The 18780-nt window shown below is 50.9% G+C and overlaps 1 protein-coding gene across 8 annotated transcripts in view; it reads left to right on the top strand.

The window, feature by feature from the left end:
• The first annotated feature begins 6023 nt into the window (after positions 1-6023).
• Slc38a10 (solute carrier family 38 member 10) overlaps positions 6024-18780 on the top strand; it is a 49033-nt gene continuing 36276 nt past the window's right edge. For 3 of the 8 annotated variants that reach the window (XM_051181905.1, XM_051181877.1, XM_051181873.1), the window contains exons 1-5: positions 6034-6276; positions 10125-10242; positions 15486-15531; positions 16370-16463; positions 18134-18277. In XM_051181905.1, the coding sequence (XP_051037862.1) occupies positions 6178-6276; positions 10125-10242; positions 15486-15531; positions 16370-16463; positions 18134-18277 (501 nt within the window). In that variant the 5' untranslated portion in view covers positions 6034-6177. Of the gene's footprint in view, positions 6277-10124; positions 10243-15485; positions 15532-16369; positions 16464-18133; positions 18278-18780 lie in introns of all 8 variants that reach the window. The other 5 variants (XM_051181891.1, XM_051181883.1, XM_051181900.1 and 2 more) reach the window with 3 other exon arrangements.

Raw genomic sequence — 18780 nt, 5'->3', positions numbered from 1 at the left:
GAGTGTGTGTGTGTGGGGGGTAAGCCACCCGAGCTCTCAGGCCCCACTCAGAAAGGTAAAGACATATCCTGATGGAAGACAGCAACCTCCCTCCCTCCAGGACTGGTAAGGGCTTGCACCTTAAATCCACCCCAGGGGAGGCTCCTTAGGGCCCAGTCCCACTTCGTTCACAGACCTACAAAGTTGGGCCCCAAGGCCCCCGGCTTTGCGCCACGCTGGCAGGATAAAGTTCGTCCGAATGGATAGTTATGTTCATTCTGCACTCTTTTTCCTAAAGCACAGGGCATCACGGTCAGTAAGAAACTGCACACAGCAGTAGCCGGAAATCGGCTTAGTTTATGGCAAGGCTAGATGCAGGTGGCCCTACAGCGAAGGGAACTTTCGAATCAGTTCCGTTTCTAATCTATAGAAGGAGGGAAGAGCCCCAGCAGCACAGCCCAGGTAGAGAGGATGCTGGGGACATCTTGGAATGGAGGACACCTGCAGGGATCTAGCTAGCGGACCGGAGTATGGATGGAGACTAATGCCGGCTGCTGTACTGTGAGTAGAGAAGGTCCAGGGAAGCAAGGGCAGAGTTGTACATAACCAGTCCTTGACAGGGGGAGCTCTGCTGGTCAGCTTCCCATCACTGTGCAGTGTACCCTACATTTTCCACCTGGAAGGTTTATTTTTGGCTGCCGGTGTCAGAGGTTCAGTCCATGGTCAGCCCATTGGCTTTGTTGCCTTGGTCTTATGGGGGAAAGAGGATCATAGTAGAGGTGCTGGAAGAGAATATTCAACCCCATGGTGGTTAGGAAGCCAAGAGAGAAGTGGTGGCGGAGGGGTTCTTCCCTTTTAAGGGCGCACCCACAACAACCTAATTTCCTCGCATTAGGCTCCACCTCCTACAGGTTCCCTTCTGTTAGCCCCATGCGAGGCTGTGGTGATATATTGTTTATGATATAACAAATAAAGCTTGCCTGAAGATCAGAGTGCAAAGCTGGCCACACTAGTCAGCCATAGAGGCCGGGCAGTGGTGTTGCATGCCTTTAATCCCAGCCCTAGAGGGGAAAATGTGGAGGTGGAGACAGGGGTGGAGTGTATTCAGTCTGTAGTCAGGATCGCCCCTTTCCGTCTGAGCCTTGGTAGGGCTGAGAACTCTCTAGTGGCTGCCGCTTTGCTTCAGGTAAGCTTTATTGGTTGGATCATAGACAAAATATCACCACGCATGACCTTCAGCACACAGATGGACCTCTGTGGGGTCATGTAAGACCCAAAGTGTATATGATTGCGATGGCAGCGCAGATGAAGAAGAGATGGCGTCACAGAAATGGTCATGGGCTCTGAGATGGAATAGACATGGTTTTCCCATTGCTTCTGGGTGAGGGGGGTCTGGCTCTACAGGTCAGGTCTCAGTCACAGGACCATGCCTGCCCTCTCTGCCTTCCATCTAGTCAACGGAGCATTCCCCTGCAGACAGCACTTGGCCCTCTCCTCGGGGAGGACCCTTTTCATCTTGAAATCATCTTGTACCTGTGTCCTGATGCTGCTCAGTGAAGGAGCCCGAGCCCGGGCTGACAAGCTTATTCCTTTCTTGTCTAAGAAGCCATGGTCTAATGCAGAGTTCCCCCAGAATCTGCAGGGGGAGGCTTCTCCCAGCCTTCAGGTCCCCAGGTCTCCGCTTAGGGCTCTCTTCCTCCAAGTGATTGCCTATTGCTTTGTGTGGGTCTCTCTGACAGAGTATGTGGGTGTTGTGAACTTGGCTCCATTAAGAGTGTCAACTGGCTTTGCTAAGTGGTCGTTGGGGATGAAACCAAGTTAGGGAAGGGGTGGGTTTAGTTGGATTCTTTCTGTTCTGCCCGTCAGTTCCCCCAGCAGCTTATGAAATAAAACTCTGAGGCTCAGTACCAATTGCAATTGTTTGGCCAATGGCTCAGACATATTACTGACTAGCTCTCTCTTATAAATAAATTAACCCATTTCTATTAATCTGCATATTGCCACGAGGTTGTGGCTTATTGGCAATGCTCCGGTACCTTGCCACTTCTGCGGCTACATAATATGGTGTCCCTGATTCTGACTTTTTTTTTTTTTTTTTTGGCTTTTCGAGACAGAGTTTCTCTGTGTAGCTTGGGAGTCTGTCCTGGAACTTACTGTAGACCAGGCTGGTCTCAAACTCATAGAGACTCACCTGCTTCTGCTGAGATTAAAGCCATGCACCACCACTGCCCAGCCCATAACTTTCTCTCCACAACTAGCTATATTCTGCCTGGATATTGATCAAAGCAGCTTTATTCATCAACCAATAAAAGCAATACAACCATGGCGTTCTGGAGGACATCCTACATCAGGTGAATGGAGGGATGATGACATGGTGGTCAGGTGACTTGATAGGAAGGCTGTGGGATGCTGAGGCTGTGGGAGCCATGCATGTGAGCTGGGACCCCAAGACAAATGGCGTGACAGCCATGTTTGCTTTGTATGTGTACTGGGGATTTGAACTCTGGTCCTCATTCTTAGGTAACAAGTGCTGTTACCTGTTAAGCCATCTACCCAGCCCCTATTATATTTATTTACATATTCATTCATTCAGTCAGTGTGTGCATCTGCGTCTGCGCATGTGCAGGGGTGTGCATGTGTGGGCATACATGTGTGGACATCAGAAGTGTCATTCCTCAGAAAAAGCCGCCACTCCAAATCCCTCCCCACAGCTTTCTGTGTGTCTGTCTCTCCCAGATACCCTCTGATGACTTCCTGTCAACTAGTTGCTCACTCAGCCTCCTGAACCAAGGTTAATTTTATTTAATTAAATCAAATGCAAACTCAGGGTTCACAATGTGATCAAACATCCACCAACAGGGTCTCTCACTGAACCTGTGGCTCACTGATGTAAATACCAGGATCTTCTTCTCTCTGGGGTTACAAGCATGTGACAACCCCACACTCCAGTACCTTTATTTATTTATTTATTTTTTTAAGATTTATTTATTATGTATACAGAGTTCTGACTGCATGTGTGCCTGCATGCCAGAAGAGGGCACCAGATCTCATTATAGTTGGCTGTGAGCCACCATGTGGTTTGAACTCAGGACCTCTGTTCTTAACCTCTGAGCCATCTCTCCAGCCCTCCAGTAACTTTTTTAGAATGATGCTAGGGATTGAACTCAGGTCCTCATGTTTGCAAAGCAAACACTTCATTAATTACTGCATTATTGCCCAGTCTCTGAGCCTCTTGTTTCTATAAGTGAACACCTTGTGACATTCTAACTAATGACACCTGTAAATACCCAAGTTCCAAACAGGGTTGTACTCTGTGGCAACAAAGGCTTCAGTGTATGAGTCTGGAGGTACAGGTAAGAGGCTCCTTATCAATGGTAGCCCTTCCAGACTGGGTGGTAGGAAGCTTGGGATGGGCCCTGTGGACAAGGAGCCTGTTGATGAAACGCAGCACCCTCTATGAAAAGGACACAACCCAAATCGTATCATGAGAGCAATTACAGAAGAAAAGCCCCTGGAGAATATGCACCCTTTAATTCCCAGAGCCTGTGAGAACATGCCCATAGAGCCTTTGCATGCGGTATTAGAGGTGCTAGGCCCTGGAGGCCGATTCTCTTGAGTCATCTGATGATTTCGAGAGGCCCGGAAATCAGAAAACTGTCCCCAGCTGAGCCTAAGATGTCACAAAAGAGACTTGTTTGTCTCTCCCTTTGCTGCTAACTTCGAAGATTGTGGTAGGACCATGTGCTAGGAAAGCTGGTAATTAACTACCTTTAGCTTTCAGCCAACAAGAAAATGGGCCCCAAGCCCTAAGGAGCTCTGCCAACAGCAGAGCAGGAAGCAGACTCTCCCCTGAGCTTGAGGGAATGAACCACACCAACATCTTGGTTTTAGTTCAGTGACCCTGATCTGGTTTCCGATTTCCAGAACCTTGGTCAACCTTGTAACCAGTTGCTGAAATTGTGTATGTGTGTTCATATTCACATATGTGGGCACACTTGTGTGAAGGTGTGTGCATGCATGCCGGTGGTTAATATTAGCTGTCTTCCTTCTCTTTGCATTTTAGTGAGTCACAGCCTTACTTGAACCCAGAGGTTGCTGGTTTGGCTATTCTAACTAGCTATCTTGTTCTGGGGAATCTCCTGTCTCTACCGACAGAGGGTTGGGCTTGCAGGCAGAGCCCAGGGATCCAAACCCTGGTCCTACACCACTGCAGCAACCGCTTTACTCAGAGCCGGTCTTCCCAGCCCCCCCCCCCCCCAGTTACTGAATCTGCAACTGTTTGCTACAGCAACAATGAAAACCTGATGTGATGTTGGGAGACAGCAGACAAACAAAATGGAGAGCCCACAGGGTTCGTTATCAGGTGCACAAAGAGAACTCAAAATTCCAAAGAACAAATTGCTAAAAAGGGGGGAGAAAAGCATGCATTTCACCAAAGAACAATGCATAGATGGCAAAATTATATGAATAGATGATTAACCTCGTTCATGATTAGAAAGAAGAAATTCAAAGCACGAGACTGCGCTTGATTCATCACATTGGCCGAAGTGATGGTAACAAACGTTGGGGACGATCTAGAGCAGGGGGCCATATCCTACAGCCCACAGGCCAAACTGAGCAAGCTCTTGTTTTTATAAATAAAGTTTTATTGGAATATCCACCTTCCACCTGCTTGTTTATATGTTGCTCATGGCAGTGTTTAAGCTACAATGGAGAACAGACTGTAATTCTGAGAGGCAAAAGAGTCTCCTGAGGAGGCCGTTCCCAAGGCAGTCCATTTCAGTGTTGAACTTACTGTAGCGCTGGGATCAAACCTTGGACGGAGAGCATGCAAGGCAGTGCTCTGCTTCTGGGCTACCAAGGAAGAGAGGCGGTGCTCACCCAATTCCTAACAGAAGTCTGGCCGCTTTTGATGTCATTCAGGGGACTTCTAGTGATCTTGAGTCAGGTCGGAGGGATGCCTGCACTTAAATCTGCTGTTCTGCTCTGAACAGCCACACATCAAGGGGATGAGTACCACCATCTTAGTTCACTTGCAAACAACGAAAACAGACACTTATTTGTAGTCAATTACTCTTTACCATGGTTTTTCCTGTTTATCTTCTCCCATCTGAGGGTCCCAGCTCTGCACCCAGAGGCTGCTCTGCCTGATGCTTGAAGAATTCGCTCCTGGTCTAAGACGCACGATCTTGCAAGAGCCTCAGTCTTGTTTGCTAGGACGGCCTCTCGAAGCAGCTTGTGGTTCCTTCTCGCATGCACAACTCTAGCCGCTTGGAATTATTGTGGGGTCTTTCTCAGACCACAGGCATTCATTCACCACAGACACTGCCAGGTGCCAGCAATCCACTGATGTGTTGGACCTTCAGTTACCCCAGGAAGAGTTATCAAGTCCAGAAGACAACATATTAAGGGAGTAGACTATTTCTTCCTGCTGCTTTGGGTACCAAGCAGACTCCTCCTACAAGCTGTTCGACTTTGGCGCAGTCTCTGAACCGCTCGGTGTCCCGGAGATTCCTTTGTAAAACATATATATGCTAATTTCGTTCCAGTAAGTTGGCTTTCCGTCTAGACAGTTAACGGTTTCCACCGATCGCGACGCAGAAACCCTTCCTGTGGGCTCAGACCTGAAAACAAACCCTTCAAGATCCCACTCCTCACCCGAAGGCTAGTGCTTCCATTTCTCTCCTGCTCCCCCAGCTAGAGGCGGCGCCGGGAAAGCCGCACGTCCGCCCCCAGCGGCCCCAGACTCCAGGGAACGAAGGAGCAAAAGTTCACAAACTGAGCGTGGAACCCGGAACACAGACGTGTGGGCCCCGCCTTAGGGCGGGGATACCACCCAAGCCACGCCTCCTCGAACAGGCACATCCGCCTTCTTGTTGGCTCGCCCCGCCCCCGACGCCGTCACTTCCTGGCAGCGTAGGCTTGAGAAGGCGGAAGTTTGTGTGCCCGGAGGCAGCGGAGCGGAGCTGAGGTGTCGCTAGCGTTGCCTGCGGGCTGGCTCTTCCGGGTCTCTCTGCTCCACTCGCGCGAGGTGGAGGCGGGAACCTGCAACCATGGCAGGGAGGCAGCTGCGCAGCCCGGCAGGCTCTGGAGGCTGACCTCCGCGACGCCTGTCCGCGCGCCGGCCCCTTGCTCCGGGCTTCGGGTTAGCGGGGGAGGGGGGGGCAGTCGCGCTGTCCCGGCCCCCAGACCCTCAAGATGACCGCAGCCTCCACCTCCAAATGGGGGCTGGTCACGAACGTCGTAAACAGCATCGTGGGGGTCAGCGTACTCACCATGCCTTTCTGCTTCAAGCAGGTGAGTCGGGTTCGCGGGGGCCGCCGGTTTGGCGTGTCCGGCTGGGGACGGGTTGTGTGAGCCCCAGCGGGCAGGGACGAGGCCCCCCAGGCAGCGTGCGGTCGCCTGGATCTGCGCGCTCCGAGCCGTTCACGGCACCCCGCGGAAGGCGCAGTGAAAGAGACGTTTGCGGGTTGATAGTATTTTTGTTCATCCCGCTGTTGCTGGCTCTCTGACGGACGGCAGGCACGGAAGCACACGCCGGTCCTCAGCTGCGGCGTGCAGCGGGGCTTAATCAAGGTGGTTTAAAGCGTTCTCTGGGTTTTACTTCTGGCAGTCGTGTTGCACAAACACCGTTACGTTGGTTTGGTCCGACCTGTGTGCATAATGATACCACCCCAGTGGGAAGATCAGGCACGCACAGAAAAAGTTTGGTGTTATTCCGACGTTGAGAAGATGCCCACCGGGAAAGACGTGAAAGGGTGGCCGTTTCTGACGTGGCTCTGTTGGGTGTAGCGATCGATGATTTGCGGGAGCATCGAGTTGGGTAATGACTGTCAGCAAAGGAAGTGATGGCGCTCCCTGTCCCTTCTCCACTCACTCACTCAACTCAAGCCACGTTTGCTGCTGTCCTCTGCTGTTGACACGGTGGGACCTGAATCTGTAATAGACGTTTTGGAAGTCAAAGTGGGTTGTTGATAATTTAATAGTGGATTAAAAGCCACCTTGCATGTTTTATACTCCACAGCTGCAAGGTAAAATAAAGTAGGGGGGAAAAAGTTTTGGTTTTTTTTTTTTTTTTTTTTTTTTTTGATCAGGGAATTTCTGTTCCTCTACATACTATCCTGATTGAGAACGCATCTGGGTCCCTCTGTGGGGCCGATATGGTTGATGAATTCAGGCAGGAGGACAGAGCCAGACCCTCCAGGTAAATCCCAGTGTTGAGTCAGTCACTTCTGGGTGTTTCTGGCGGCGGGCCGTCTACGTGTCCCAGTGTCCATGGCAACTTGTCTGTCAGCAGAACTGCATCTTGGGATAGGGAGTGTTGGCTGGCTTCAAATCTCCGAGTGAACCGTGGCATCTTTGCTGCCCGTCTGTCAAGTGTGACCCTTTGCTGGGCTCTGTTATAGATGCCTGGGAAGATGGGTGTCTGGGCTCAGGTGATTGAGATCAGAACATTGCTGTGCATGGGTGCCAGGCCTCTGCTAGAGCGTATGAAGATGAGCCAGGTGGAGATCTACTTGGCAGGAGCCCAGTGTGCAAGCCAAACTAGAAACAGTCACACCATGTGCCTAAAACCCGTCAGTTTCCTCGGTAGAGTACTGGGGGATGTGTGTAACGTTTAGCAGGCACACCACTGAAAAACTTTGGGTGCAGTGCTAGCTTGTTCAGTGATTCTGGCAATTTAAAAAGAGAAACGTCTTATTGTAACTCAGTGCGTAGAAAACTTCGTACGCTTTAAGTGTACGAATTTTCATGAAGTGAAACACCATACAGTACCTTGCTGTATGTTGAGGAATCCATAATGCTGGCACACTTGCCAGCTGCTCCTGCCCACCAGAGGACCACCTACCACTGGCGTGGTGCCAGAGGTTGGCATGGCCTAGTTTAACCTGGAGGAGGTGGGGTCATGGTGTGTAAGATTCAGCATCTGGTTGATAATCCATGCTGTGTGTAGACCATGCCTGTGTCCCTTTGGGAGACACACAGATCCTACTCTAGGGATCTGGGGGGCTAGGGAAGAGAGCTTGTCAGCGCAGGTGTCCTCTGCAGGGTTTAGTATCAGGAGTCTTTGAACCATTTTGGTGAGAGTTTGATGTTATTATTTTTTTTAGATGTTATTTATTTATTATGTAACAGTGTTCTGTCTTAATGTTTGCCTGCATGCCAGAAGGTGACAGCGGATCTCATTACACCAGATCTCATTACAGATGGTTGTGAGCCACCATGTGGTTGCTAGGAATCGAACTCAGGATCTCTGGAAGAGCCATCTCTCCAGCCTAAGTTTGATGTTATCTCGTGGTTTTGTTTTCTATGTTGATATATTTGTTTGTTTATTTTTAGCAGTTTCAGCTTCATGGCCAACTGAATAGAAAGTACAGGAAGCCCCCATGGCCTCCTCCTACTTCCCCTTTTAGTAGCAGGTTGAACTGATCTAGTGGTGCTAATGTTTTGTTTAGTTTTATTTTTGAAAATATTTTTTAAATGCTGAAGATTTAATTCAAGGCAAACATCTACTTCGGAGCCACATCCTCAAACCACTAATGTTGAGACAGGGTTTCTCTGTGTAGCCCTGGTTGTCCTGGAACTCACTCTGTAGACCAGGCTGGCCTCGAACTCACAGAGATCTGCCTGCCTCTGCCTCCCGAGTGTGCCACCACCTATTTTATTTGTTTGTTTATTTATTTTTTTTGTGTCTGGGCCTCACTGTATAGCCCTGGCTAGCCTGGAACTATGTAGACCAGGATGGTCTTGGATCCCCCACAGAGATGCACCTGCCTTTGTCTTTTGGGTATTGGGATTAAGATTGTGGGCCATCATGACCAGCCCAAACCACTGATGCCTTAAATGTCAGAGTTATGGGGAGGCAATTTTCTTGAAATAAAATGCATCTGTTTTAGGGTGTGGCTCCTTGGGTTTTGGTATATGTATACAGTTGTGTTGCTGCTGTGGTCAGGACATCTGTTATCTCAAAAAGTCACCTCTGCCCCTCTGAAGTCAACAACTCCCCCTCTCCCAGCTGTTTGATGGGTTGCCTGATCCCACTATTAGTCTGCCTTATGAACATGGCAACACAGTCTGTTGCCTTCATGGTCCCTTCTTTTCCTACAGCATGGTGCATTCCTGCTATTGAAGGGTTAGGGGTTCTAAACCTGAATGCTGAATAATATTTCTTTGCGTGGTTGGACTACAGTTGTTTTTCTAGTTACCTTTGAAGGTCATTGGGTTGCTTTCTTGTTTTGGGGTTTGTAGCACAAGTCATAAAAACACAGAGACAGATATTGGGGTTAAAGCCGAAGATCAGAGAAGCAAAGCAGCCAGCCACTAGAGAGTTCTCACCTTTGCTAATGCTCAGATGGAAGGGCTGATCCCAGAGCACTGCTCTCCACCAAACCTCAGAATGCCTGAGCTCCTGTCTCCTCCCACCCTGTATTCCTCTCTAACGCTGGGATTAAAGGTCAGGATCCTAAGTGCTGAGACCCTTTGTGTGTGCTCTGTTATTTCATGCAGCTCAGGGTGGCCTTGAACTAACAAGAGAGCTGCCTGCTTCTGTCTCCTGAGCGCTAGGATTAAAGGTGTGTACCACCACTGCCTGACCTCTATGGCTAGCTAGTGTGGCCAGCTTTGCACTCTGATCTTCAGGCAAGTTTTATTTGTTATATCATAAACAGAAATATCACCGCAGGGGTTATGGTTAGACCCACTGCAAATGTACAGGTTTGTGCATAGACATTTCATTTCTGTTGGGGGAAAGACCTAAGCGTAGTTGCAGGATCACATGGTCAGCATCTGTTTATAAGGAAGGCACATGTCACTCCTGATCCTTCTAGACCATGCTTCCACACAGGGCTCCTGAGAAAGGTGGCTGAGGATGCTGCGTGGGAGGTGAGTTTTATAGGGGAAGTGGGGTGCGGGCTGACGGTTTCACCCAGGAGACCTAGGACTAACCCAGCCCTTTTGAAGCATCACTCAGTGTTCCTGCTTCTGCTTCAGGAAAACATTTCCGATGTCATCTTCAGTAGGTCAGGGCCTCCCATCAACACAGACGGAGCAGCGAGGGCCTTTGTGACCTAGTGCTGTGGATGTGTGAGATGGAGACTTAAGGAGGTCTGGTTTTGCAAATGTGTCTTTTTCTCTCCCTGCTACAGTGTGGCATCATCCTAGGGGCCCTGCTCTTGCTCTTCTGCTCATGGATGACACACCAGTCGTGCATGTTCTTGGTGAAGTCGGCCAGTCTGAGCAAGAGGAGAACCTATGCTGGCCTGGGTAAGACCTGACTTTCAGAGTGCCGGCAAAGCGGGGCGGCCCCTTCCCAAGAAGTCTGATGCTCTTGCTTGGGGCCGGGTGGGTTCTGGGGGGGGGTCTCATTCCTCTTGTTTTCTATTTCTTCTTAAGGAGGTTTATTTGTTTTAAAAATGTGCATTAGTGTTTTGCCATGGGTTTTGGGTCCCCTGGAGCTGGAGTTACAGACAGTTGTGAGCTGCCATGTGGGTGCTGGGAGTTGAACCTGGGTCCTCTGGAAGAGCAGTTGGTGCTTTTTAACCCCTGATCCATTTCTCTAGCCCCTGGGGTTTGGGTTTGTTTGTTTGTTTGTTTTTGAGCAATGTTGTTTTTTTTGGGGGGGATTTCAAGACAGAGTTTCTTTGTGTAATAACCCTGGCTATCTTGGAACTCACTCTGTAGGCCATTTGGCCTCAAACCCACAGAGTTTCTCCTGCCTCTACCTCCCAAGTGCTGGATTAAAGGTGTACATCTCCATACATGGCTTTTTTTTTTAATCATTAATTTTAATACGAGTTGGATGTGGTGGTGCATATCTATAATCCTAGCACTTGGAAGGATAAGGTAAGAGGAGAAGACATTCAGGGCCATAGGAAATTTAAGGCCAGCTTAGGCAACACGAAACTGTCTCAGAAACAAAGCAAGGGCTCGTAAGAGGGTTACCGTGAGCTACTGCACAAATCTAGCAACCTGAGTTCAATTCCTAGAACCCACATAAAGGTGATAATAATAGGAGAGAACCAGCTACACAGACTTGTCTTTGATCTACACATCCACCCACAGTGTGCCATTAATGCACATACACACACACACACACACATGCACACATGATAATGAATAAAGTTAGGTATGTGCACACACACACACACACACACACACCGTTGTTGTTTTTGAGACAAAGTTTCACTGTGTAGGTGTGCTTAGCTTAGAACATGCTATGTAGATCAGACTGTCCCAGAACTCACAGAGATCTCCTTGTCTCTACTTTTTGAGTGCTGAATAAAAAAATTTTTAAAAATATATAATTAATAACACTGTTCAAAAATTAAAAAAAAAAAAAGCCTGGTGGTGCACACTTTTAATCCCAGCACTTAGGAGGCAGAGACAGGTAGATTTCTGAGTTCAAGGACAGCCTGATCCACAGAGTGAGTCCCAGGCCAGCTAGGGCAACAAAACAAAACAGCAGAACCACCTGCCTCAGAGTTGACCTGCGATGGTGATGGAGGGTTCAGAGCGACAGGCCTCTTTCTTTCCTGCCCTTATCCTCATGCCTCTTGTACATATGTGCATACTTGCCCTTCAAGTCAGTAGAGTTGCTGTTCCCGTGGCCTTCTGATGGCTTGCTGCCTCTAACCCTAGTACCTTGAAGCCGTCCTGGGAGATGCTTAGAGGAGCATCTCCCACTCCCAGAACTCGGTGGTGGAAGCTCTCCCGTCCCGCTCGTGGCCGGGACTCAGTGCCCATCTGCCCCTGCTTTCTTCCAGCACTGTTGGTGGTAGTTCTGGCCTCTCTAGTTCTTTTCAGGGTTTTTTTGTTTGTTTGTTTGTTTGTTTGTTTGAGACAGGGTTTCTCTGTGTAGTCTTGCTATCCTGAACTCACTCTGTAGACTGTTCTACATATGTCTGCCTCTGCCTCCCGAGTGCTGGGTTCAAAGGTGTGCACCACCACTGCCCAGTGCAGCCATGGCTTCTTATAGTTGGTTGGCCAGTCAGTTATTCTTCGAAAGTCTCTGAGAAGTCAAACCGGTTTGTCCCGCTGTGAGAGATGGAAAGAACATTGTTGAATGGACACCTCTAAGTGCTGGCTGCCTGGGGCTCCAGCTAAACTGAATGTGTTAATTTACTGGAGACAACAATTTCCCCGATTCCCAGTAGTCTTAGCTTATGCTTTTTTTCTTTTCTTTTTTCTGTTTTTTTGAGACAGGGCTTCTCTGTGTAGTTCTGGCTGCCCTGGAACTCATTCTGTACATCAGGTTGGCCTCGAACTCTGAGATAGATCTTCTTGTGTTTGCCTCCCAAGTTTTGGGATTAAAGGCATGTGCCACCACTCTCTGGCCTAAACAAGGTGGCTTAGTTGTGTGGTCCCCAAGAGTCTTTTAGACTCTTACTCTCCCAGATAGTCTTCTGGGCCCTCAGTTTGCCAGGTACCCAGAGCTTTCCTAGACAATTCCTTGGAACCCTGATCTCCCTGGATCCCAAACTCTGGGGTCCCCAAACAGTCTTCTTGACCTGTCGGCTCTCCCCAGGTCCCTTTGTCCATAAGGTGTGGTGACCGGCTGTATGGCAGCCAGAGCAGCACAGGGGAGGGTTTCCTGTGCCGCCTCCTGCCCTGGCTAGGCCCCACGTGTAGCGTGGAGCCCTCACTCTTCTGTAGCTGGACAGACACCTGCCTTTCTCCCTTGCCCTCCGTCCTCTCGATGGACCCAGACTCAGTGTGTGCTTGTGCTGCAACCCATGGGGTGCTCAGAGCTGAGCCCCTCATCCCCGCAAGGCCCCAGACCCGACAGCTGGCTGTATCTGTAGGTGACATGTGCAGAGGCCATGGAAGAAGAGTGGCAGCCATAGCTTCAACAAAGAGCCTGTCTACCATTTGTGCTCCATGGGAGTCTGGGGACCTTTCCCTCACACTGGCTACTTTGCATTAACTCTTAGCAGTATCACCAGCGGTGGCAGTGGCCTCTCTTATCTGACAGACCCCCTCCCCCAGTTCTAGAGAGCGAATGTCCACAGGGTGGGAGTTGTTGGTGAGTTTGGGCACCGGTGTGCTTTGTTGTCTCCCTGTTGTGGTTGTCGGATGGTTTTTATAAACTTTGCCCTCCTGCTTCTGTGCTGTGCCCAGCTTGTCATACCCCACATGACCTTTTCACTTCAGAAGGTGTATGAGTTAGGGTTTCTAGTGCAGCCCGCAGAGGAAAGGGTTCCTCTCAGCTGACAGCTCTCAGGTCACACTCTGTCGCTGAGGGAAGTCAGGGCAGGCAGGGCCTGAAGCAGAGCCAAGGCGAGGCGCTCCTCACTGGCTTGCCCCTCATGTCTTGCTCAGCCTGCTTTCTTATAAAAGTCAGGACCACCTGTCCAGGTGTGACGCCGCCCACAGTGAGCTGGGTCCTCCCGCATTGATCATTAATCAAGAAAGTGCCCCCACAGACTTGCTGCAGGAGTCCGATGGAGGCGTTTTCTCAGTTGAGAGTCTCCTAGTTATGTCTAGATTTGTGTCAAGTTGACAAAAAACCAACCATGATAGACTGTGACACAGACGTATCAGTGGCTCTTGGGGAACTCTTCTGGGCATTAGGCCCTGTCCTAGGAGTGGGTGCTCTGGGATGGAAGCCACCTTCTCTAGCAGTGGAGACTGTGTGATGTCCCCCTGGCCTCTTACTATTTAGCTGTGAATGGTTGATGTTGCTGGTACTGGGTCGCCATGGGTCATGGTCAGTGTGCCTCCTCCCAGTCTTCATGGGCCTGGGGCAGTTAGTGCCTGCGGGGCATGCTGATTGAGTGCCTCTTCTTGCACGTCCTTGAGTGGTGTGGCCTGTGCGCCTGCCACTTGGTTTGGTGACCAAGACTGTGAAGTACAGCTCTCTGACACCTGTTTTTATGCTGTCCCAGCCTCCTGGAGTTGACGATGTTTATTGCGCACCTGCCCAGTTCTGCTGGCTGTGTTGAAGTCACTGGCCAGCCTTCCCTGCCTTGCGTTACTCAGCCATGCACAGCAGCCTCTTGCCTTGCTGTTGCTGGGTATTGCAGGCAGGCGGAGGGTGAATTGGAGGGTGGAATCGTTCTCCCCGTTGTCCTGTGGCCCTGCTCCTCAGGGAGATAGGGAGGGGCAGGTGGGCAGAAAGCCTGGGCGCGGCTTTCTGTTGCGCGAGCTCCTGCTGCTCTTTTGGTCAACGACCTCTACTTTCCTATATCTGGAAGCATGCGTGTTCTGGACTTTTCTAGGTCAGGGTATTCTGTATTTGAAGTGTGCAGTAGGGTAGGAAGGATTGAGAGGAGGGGTGGGAATGGGTCAGCGCTTAGGCCCTCCATTTCTATACCAGTGTTCTGGCACAGGGCAGGCAGCTATGAGTGTCATCGCCTCTGGAGCTCTTTTAGTTTTTTGAAATTCTCAGTCTAGACCTTGAGTAACATTCTGGACTGGGTTCGGTATTCGCTAGATGAACTTGAGGGGTTTACTGGGTTCCTTTCCCAACTGAGTCTGGGAAAGGCCAGAGTGACCCCTGGAGGCCGAAGTCCTTGTTGTCCTTAGACCAGGCTGAGGCTGGTGCCAGCTGTCTGGCTTTTGCCAACTCTGCTTCTTCCTCAGCTAAAAGTAACAAGGGTTTTGTTTGGTTCATTCATACCCAGTGGGTGTGTGTTTCCTGCTCTTCACCCTCAGAGGGCTGCTGGCCCAGAGTGAGGGAGGAAACAAGGGGCAGGAAGGGGCAGGAAGCTGGGGCTGTGACAGGGTTGAGGCCGTCCTGTCACATACACGCCTTTGGCCGCTCCCAGTAGACAAGAGCTTCCCTTTGCCCTCGTCTGGCTGGAGTGTGGGGGAAACTGGGTGACCGGATAACTGTTAAGGTCCTGTGAAGGACCTTGTTGAGTCAGCCTTTAATTTCCCATCTGCTAGAAATAGTTTTGGGTCAGGAGTGAAAGACAGAGACCCTTTCCTGGTAGGACACTGCTGGGGCCATGCATGCTTGCCATTGTCACAGTTCTTTTGCTGGCTGTCCTGGGCATGCTTGCAAAGATTCGGGTTTGTTCAGTAAATCACAATCAGAGGGTAGATACGGTGCCCTTGGCCATATCCCTGTGGTGCAGGGCGTGGACACTGGGCTCTGGGGCAGCGCTTCAACCGATTGGATCCCTCGTGAGTTCTCCCTCCTTCCCTGCCCCCAAATGAGGCTAGCTCTGCTGTATTGGCACTACTCCAGGCAGGCCTACCCACGGCTACCATGGGCTCCCACTGCTTTATAGGGTCCTGGCTCCCTTTCCCCCTCTTACAGTTTCATATGAAACAACAAAAAACCCCTGCCCACGTTTCCCTTGCTTTGTTCTTGTTTCACGCACGCCGCACTCCATCTCATTCCAGAACGGTGGGTCTGAGGGAAGTCTAGGGACCAGAGTTTTAAAGTATTTCCTTATCCATGAAACTTGTAGCAATCGAACGCTTGGCGAACTGCCGTTCACAACTTTTAACTGAAGTTTTTCTCACCGTTGGATTGAGCTTTGTTCTCTTCTATTTCCTAGCATTCCATGCCTATGGCAAGGCCGGGAAGATGCTGGTGGAGACCAGGTAAGCCTTGTAGCCTTGCTGGGCCCCGCCCTTCTTCCTGCCGCAGTGCAGGAGCCTGTTGGGAAAGGAATTATGCACTTCATGTGCATTGGCTTGCAGCTTGTGTGATGCTTCTGCAGAGTTACTCAGAGAGTAGCTGGGAGTCACTCTGCTGTTCCCTTACGGTGGCAGTTGTCGAAGCTGAAGGCCTTATCTAATTCTTGCTGGGACCCCGTGCCTGAGAACGGAAACTTGGGGAGCACAGCACAACGGTTGTGGTATAGTTCACTCAGGGCTGGCTCTTCAAACTGTGTCACCAACTCTGCTGCACAAGAGAGGCACTAAACTGTGTCCCCAACTCTGCTGCACAAGAGAGGCACTAACTGAAATGTCTCATTGTTTTCGCCGAGAGTAAAATTGTATGAGTTGAAAAAAATTGTCGGGAAATTACTTTTAGGGTTCTAAACCAGGGAGTTGTAAAAACAGAAGAAAACAGTTTTTAGAGGCAGTAGATTACTCCTTTAACTTGTCTAACTTCACTGTGAGTTTTTGTTGCACCTGAATTTCTGAAGCTCCCGTGGAAGGAAAATACGATGTCCCACAGAGAATCGTTAAGTGTGGCTCAGTGTTCACCCCAAGTGCAGTGGAGAGAGCCCCCAAACATCCAGTCCCATGAGTGTGGACACACAAAAATGTCTCTCACTCAGCCAGTTTTCTGGCATAGCCCAGGGACTGCACTTGGCCCTGGGTGTCCGACTGGGAGCTCTTGAGTCTGGAGTCTTGCAGAGATGCGTGTTCTGATCACAGAGTAGCACTTTCGTTCAAGTCTGATTCCAAAGCCCGGTTTCTGCCTTCACAGCATGATTGGGCTGATGCTGGGGACCTGCATTGCCTTCTACGTCGTGATTGGTGACTTGGGCTCCAACTTCTTTGCTCCGCTGCTAGGATTACGGGTAAGGAACTATTAATTGTCTGGTCTGTTTTAATGCTTGTGGTTGCTACCCAGTGTCTCCTCTCCTTAATCCAGCTGAGACCAGTGTACTTGGCCCAGAGAAGCTTCCCATGCCTGCCAACCACTCAGGTTCCCCGGCTTGGATTTCAGGGACTTTGCTGGGGTAGTGTCTGAGAGATACCAGGAGAGCAAGAGCAGGCTGTGGTACAGCCTGTAGTGTGGGGGCAGGAAGGGGGAGGGACATGGCAGGACACACCGTTATGTAGCCCAGAGGCCTCAGCCTTCCAGTGCTGCCCATCAGAAGGCAAAAGAGGCCAGGTCCTCAAGTGGGTGCTGACCAGTGCATTGAGGCCGGGAGCTGGGCCTTCACCCTGCCGAGGAAGGTGTGAGGGCACTGCTAATCAGGCCTGAGACTAAGCTCTGCATCCTCCACACCTGCCAGTCTCTGTCCCTGGGGGGCCACACAACCTTCCTCCCCTACTGGGGAACAGAGCTGTAGCCAGTGCCTGGCTAGGGAGTGTGCACACACGGCCCTGGAGGGTCTTTTCTGTGAAGAGTCCTCCATGTCTGTTTATCAGACAGGTAGAGATGGGTTCTAGTTTGTAAAGACGGCAGCTGAGGGGTGGCCCTACTCAGGAATATAATGTGATGGATTTGCACGGCGCTGGAGAGCTTCCTGGTCCTGGTCTGTGCTTTGAAGGCATCTTTCCATTTGGGTTTCCATCTCCCACGCTTCCTGTGGATCTGGCAAAGCTGTGGGTCAGTCCCTCACACAGGTACTCAAAACCTACTGCCCTGCGCCAGGGCCAGGCATCTTGCCTGCAGTTCTGAGAGACTTGCAGGATGGACGATATTTGCCTTGGGAGCCTTGCAAGTGCTTTATACACAGTAGGCCAGCATGCACACCGTAGGGCAGCATGCCCAGAGCCTATCTGCCCTCTTCCTTCCTCCGTCACGCGTGCTGCCCCCATGCTCAGCAGTGTGGGGAGGGTCTAGACAAGCGGGCATTTGTAGCTGGGGAGTGGAAGCTCTCAAGGGCCTGGCAGAGCTCTTGGCCTCACCTGTGCTGTCAGCTCTGAAGAAGGATACAGGAAGTCAGAGTGTTGGCTGTAGCTGAGTTAGATGGAAGATATCTCCAGACCTTCGCTTGCTGGCAGATGCCAGTCTGGAGTTTTGTGGTGAATTTCCTGGATCAGAATTTCCTTCTGCAGCAGAGTTGGCTCCGAGATGTGTGGAGAAATGGTAGCCCCTCCTACCAACCCCTGGCGCCAGCTGTGCAGGGTGTGCCCAGAGCCAGCTGTGCAGGGTGTGCCCAGAGCCAGCTGTGCAGGGTGTGCCCAGAGCAGGACAGCCCCGCCCGCTCCTGCCTCATTTCCTCCCTGTGTAACAAGGGTTCGCTAACCCTTTCCTCCTGACCGGTCTCGTTGTGGAGCCTGGCGGGGCCACCCCGGGGCCACAGCTCTTTAGTGCTTTGACGCAGTGGCACAGCTGCCGAGAGGGGGGCTTTCCGAGTGAACACGCCAGCTTGACCCCCACCTTCTGTTGAAGGCCCCAAGGCGCTCCCCAGCCTGCAGCGACTCCTGTCCTGGCGGCACTGATAGGCTGAGCCTTGGCAGTTAGCTCAGGGCTCATCAGGGCTGCAGACTGAGAGGATTCTGGGTTCCCTTCCAGGTGACCAACAGCTTCCGCGTGTTCCTGCTCTTCACGGTGTCCCTGTGCATCGTGCTCCCCCTCAGCCTGCAGAGGAACATGATGGCCTCCATCCAGTCCTTCAGCGCCATGGCGCTCCTCTTCTACTCCATCTTCATGTTTGTGGTGAGCGCCGCGTGCACTGTTACGGGGTTGTTTGTGACTTGGTCCCTGAGTCTGGTGTAGCCATCAGCTGTCTTGTGGGGGAAAGGGAAGGTGGCTCAGAGTCTTACAAGTGTGGTAGACTTGCTGTAGTGTCATGAAGGCAGTATGAACGCATGTCTGACCGGTGAGCGCCAGAGGCGGTACAGTTGGATAGCAGAAGGAGGGGCTCTGAGAGCAGAAGGAGGGGCTCTGAGAGCATCGTGTCTTTCCCAGGTGTAGTGGCTGTGTGTTATTGTGTGGGAAATAAGATTCTGGGACACAATATAGGCTGATGGGTGTTTATTCGGGGAGAAATCACTCTCACCAGAAACAGATGACCACAGCGGGTTCCGTCCCAAGGATGTCCCCGATGCTCTCTGTCTTTGACCAGGAAGTAGGAGCTCAAGCTGGGGTCCGGGATCCCAGGCCCAGACCCCTCATGCCACATCTGCACCTGTCCTCACGCCCCAGTGGGTGTGGTCACT

The sequence above is a fragment of the Phodopus roborovskii genome, unplaced genomic scaffold (genome assembly GCF_943737965.1).
Source record: "Phodopus roborovskii unplaced genomic scaffold, PHOROB, whole genome shotgun sequence".
Taxonomy (NCBI): domain Eukaryota; kingdom Metazoa; phylum Chordata; class Mammalia; order Rodentia; family Cricetidae; genus Phodopus; species Phodopus roborovskii.
This window is presented reverse-complemented; position numbering and strand designations above follow the sequence as displayed.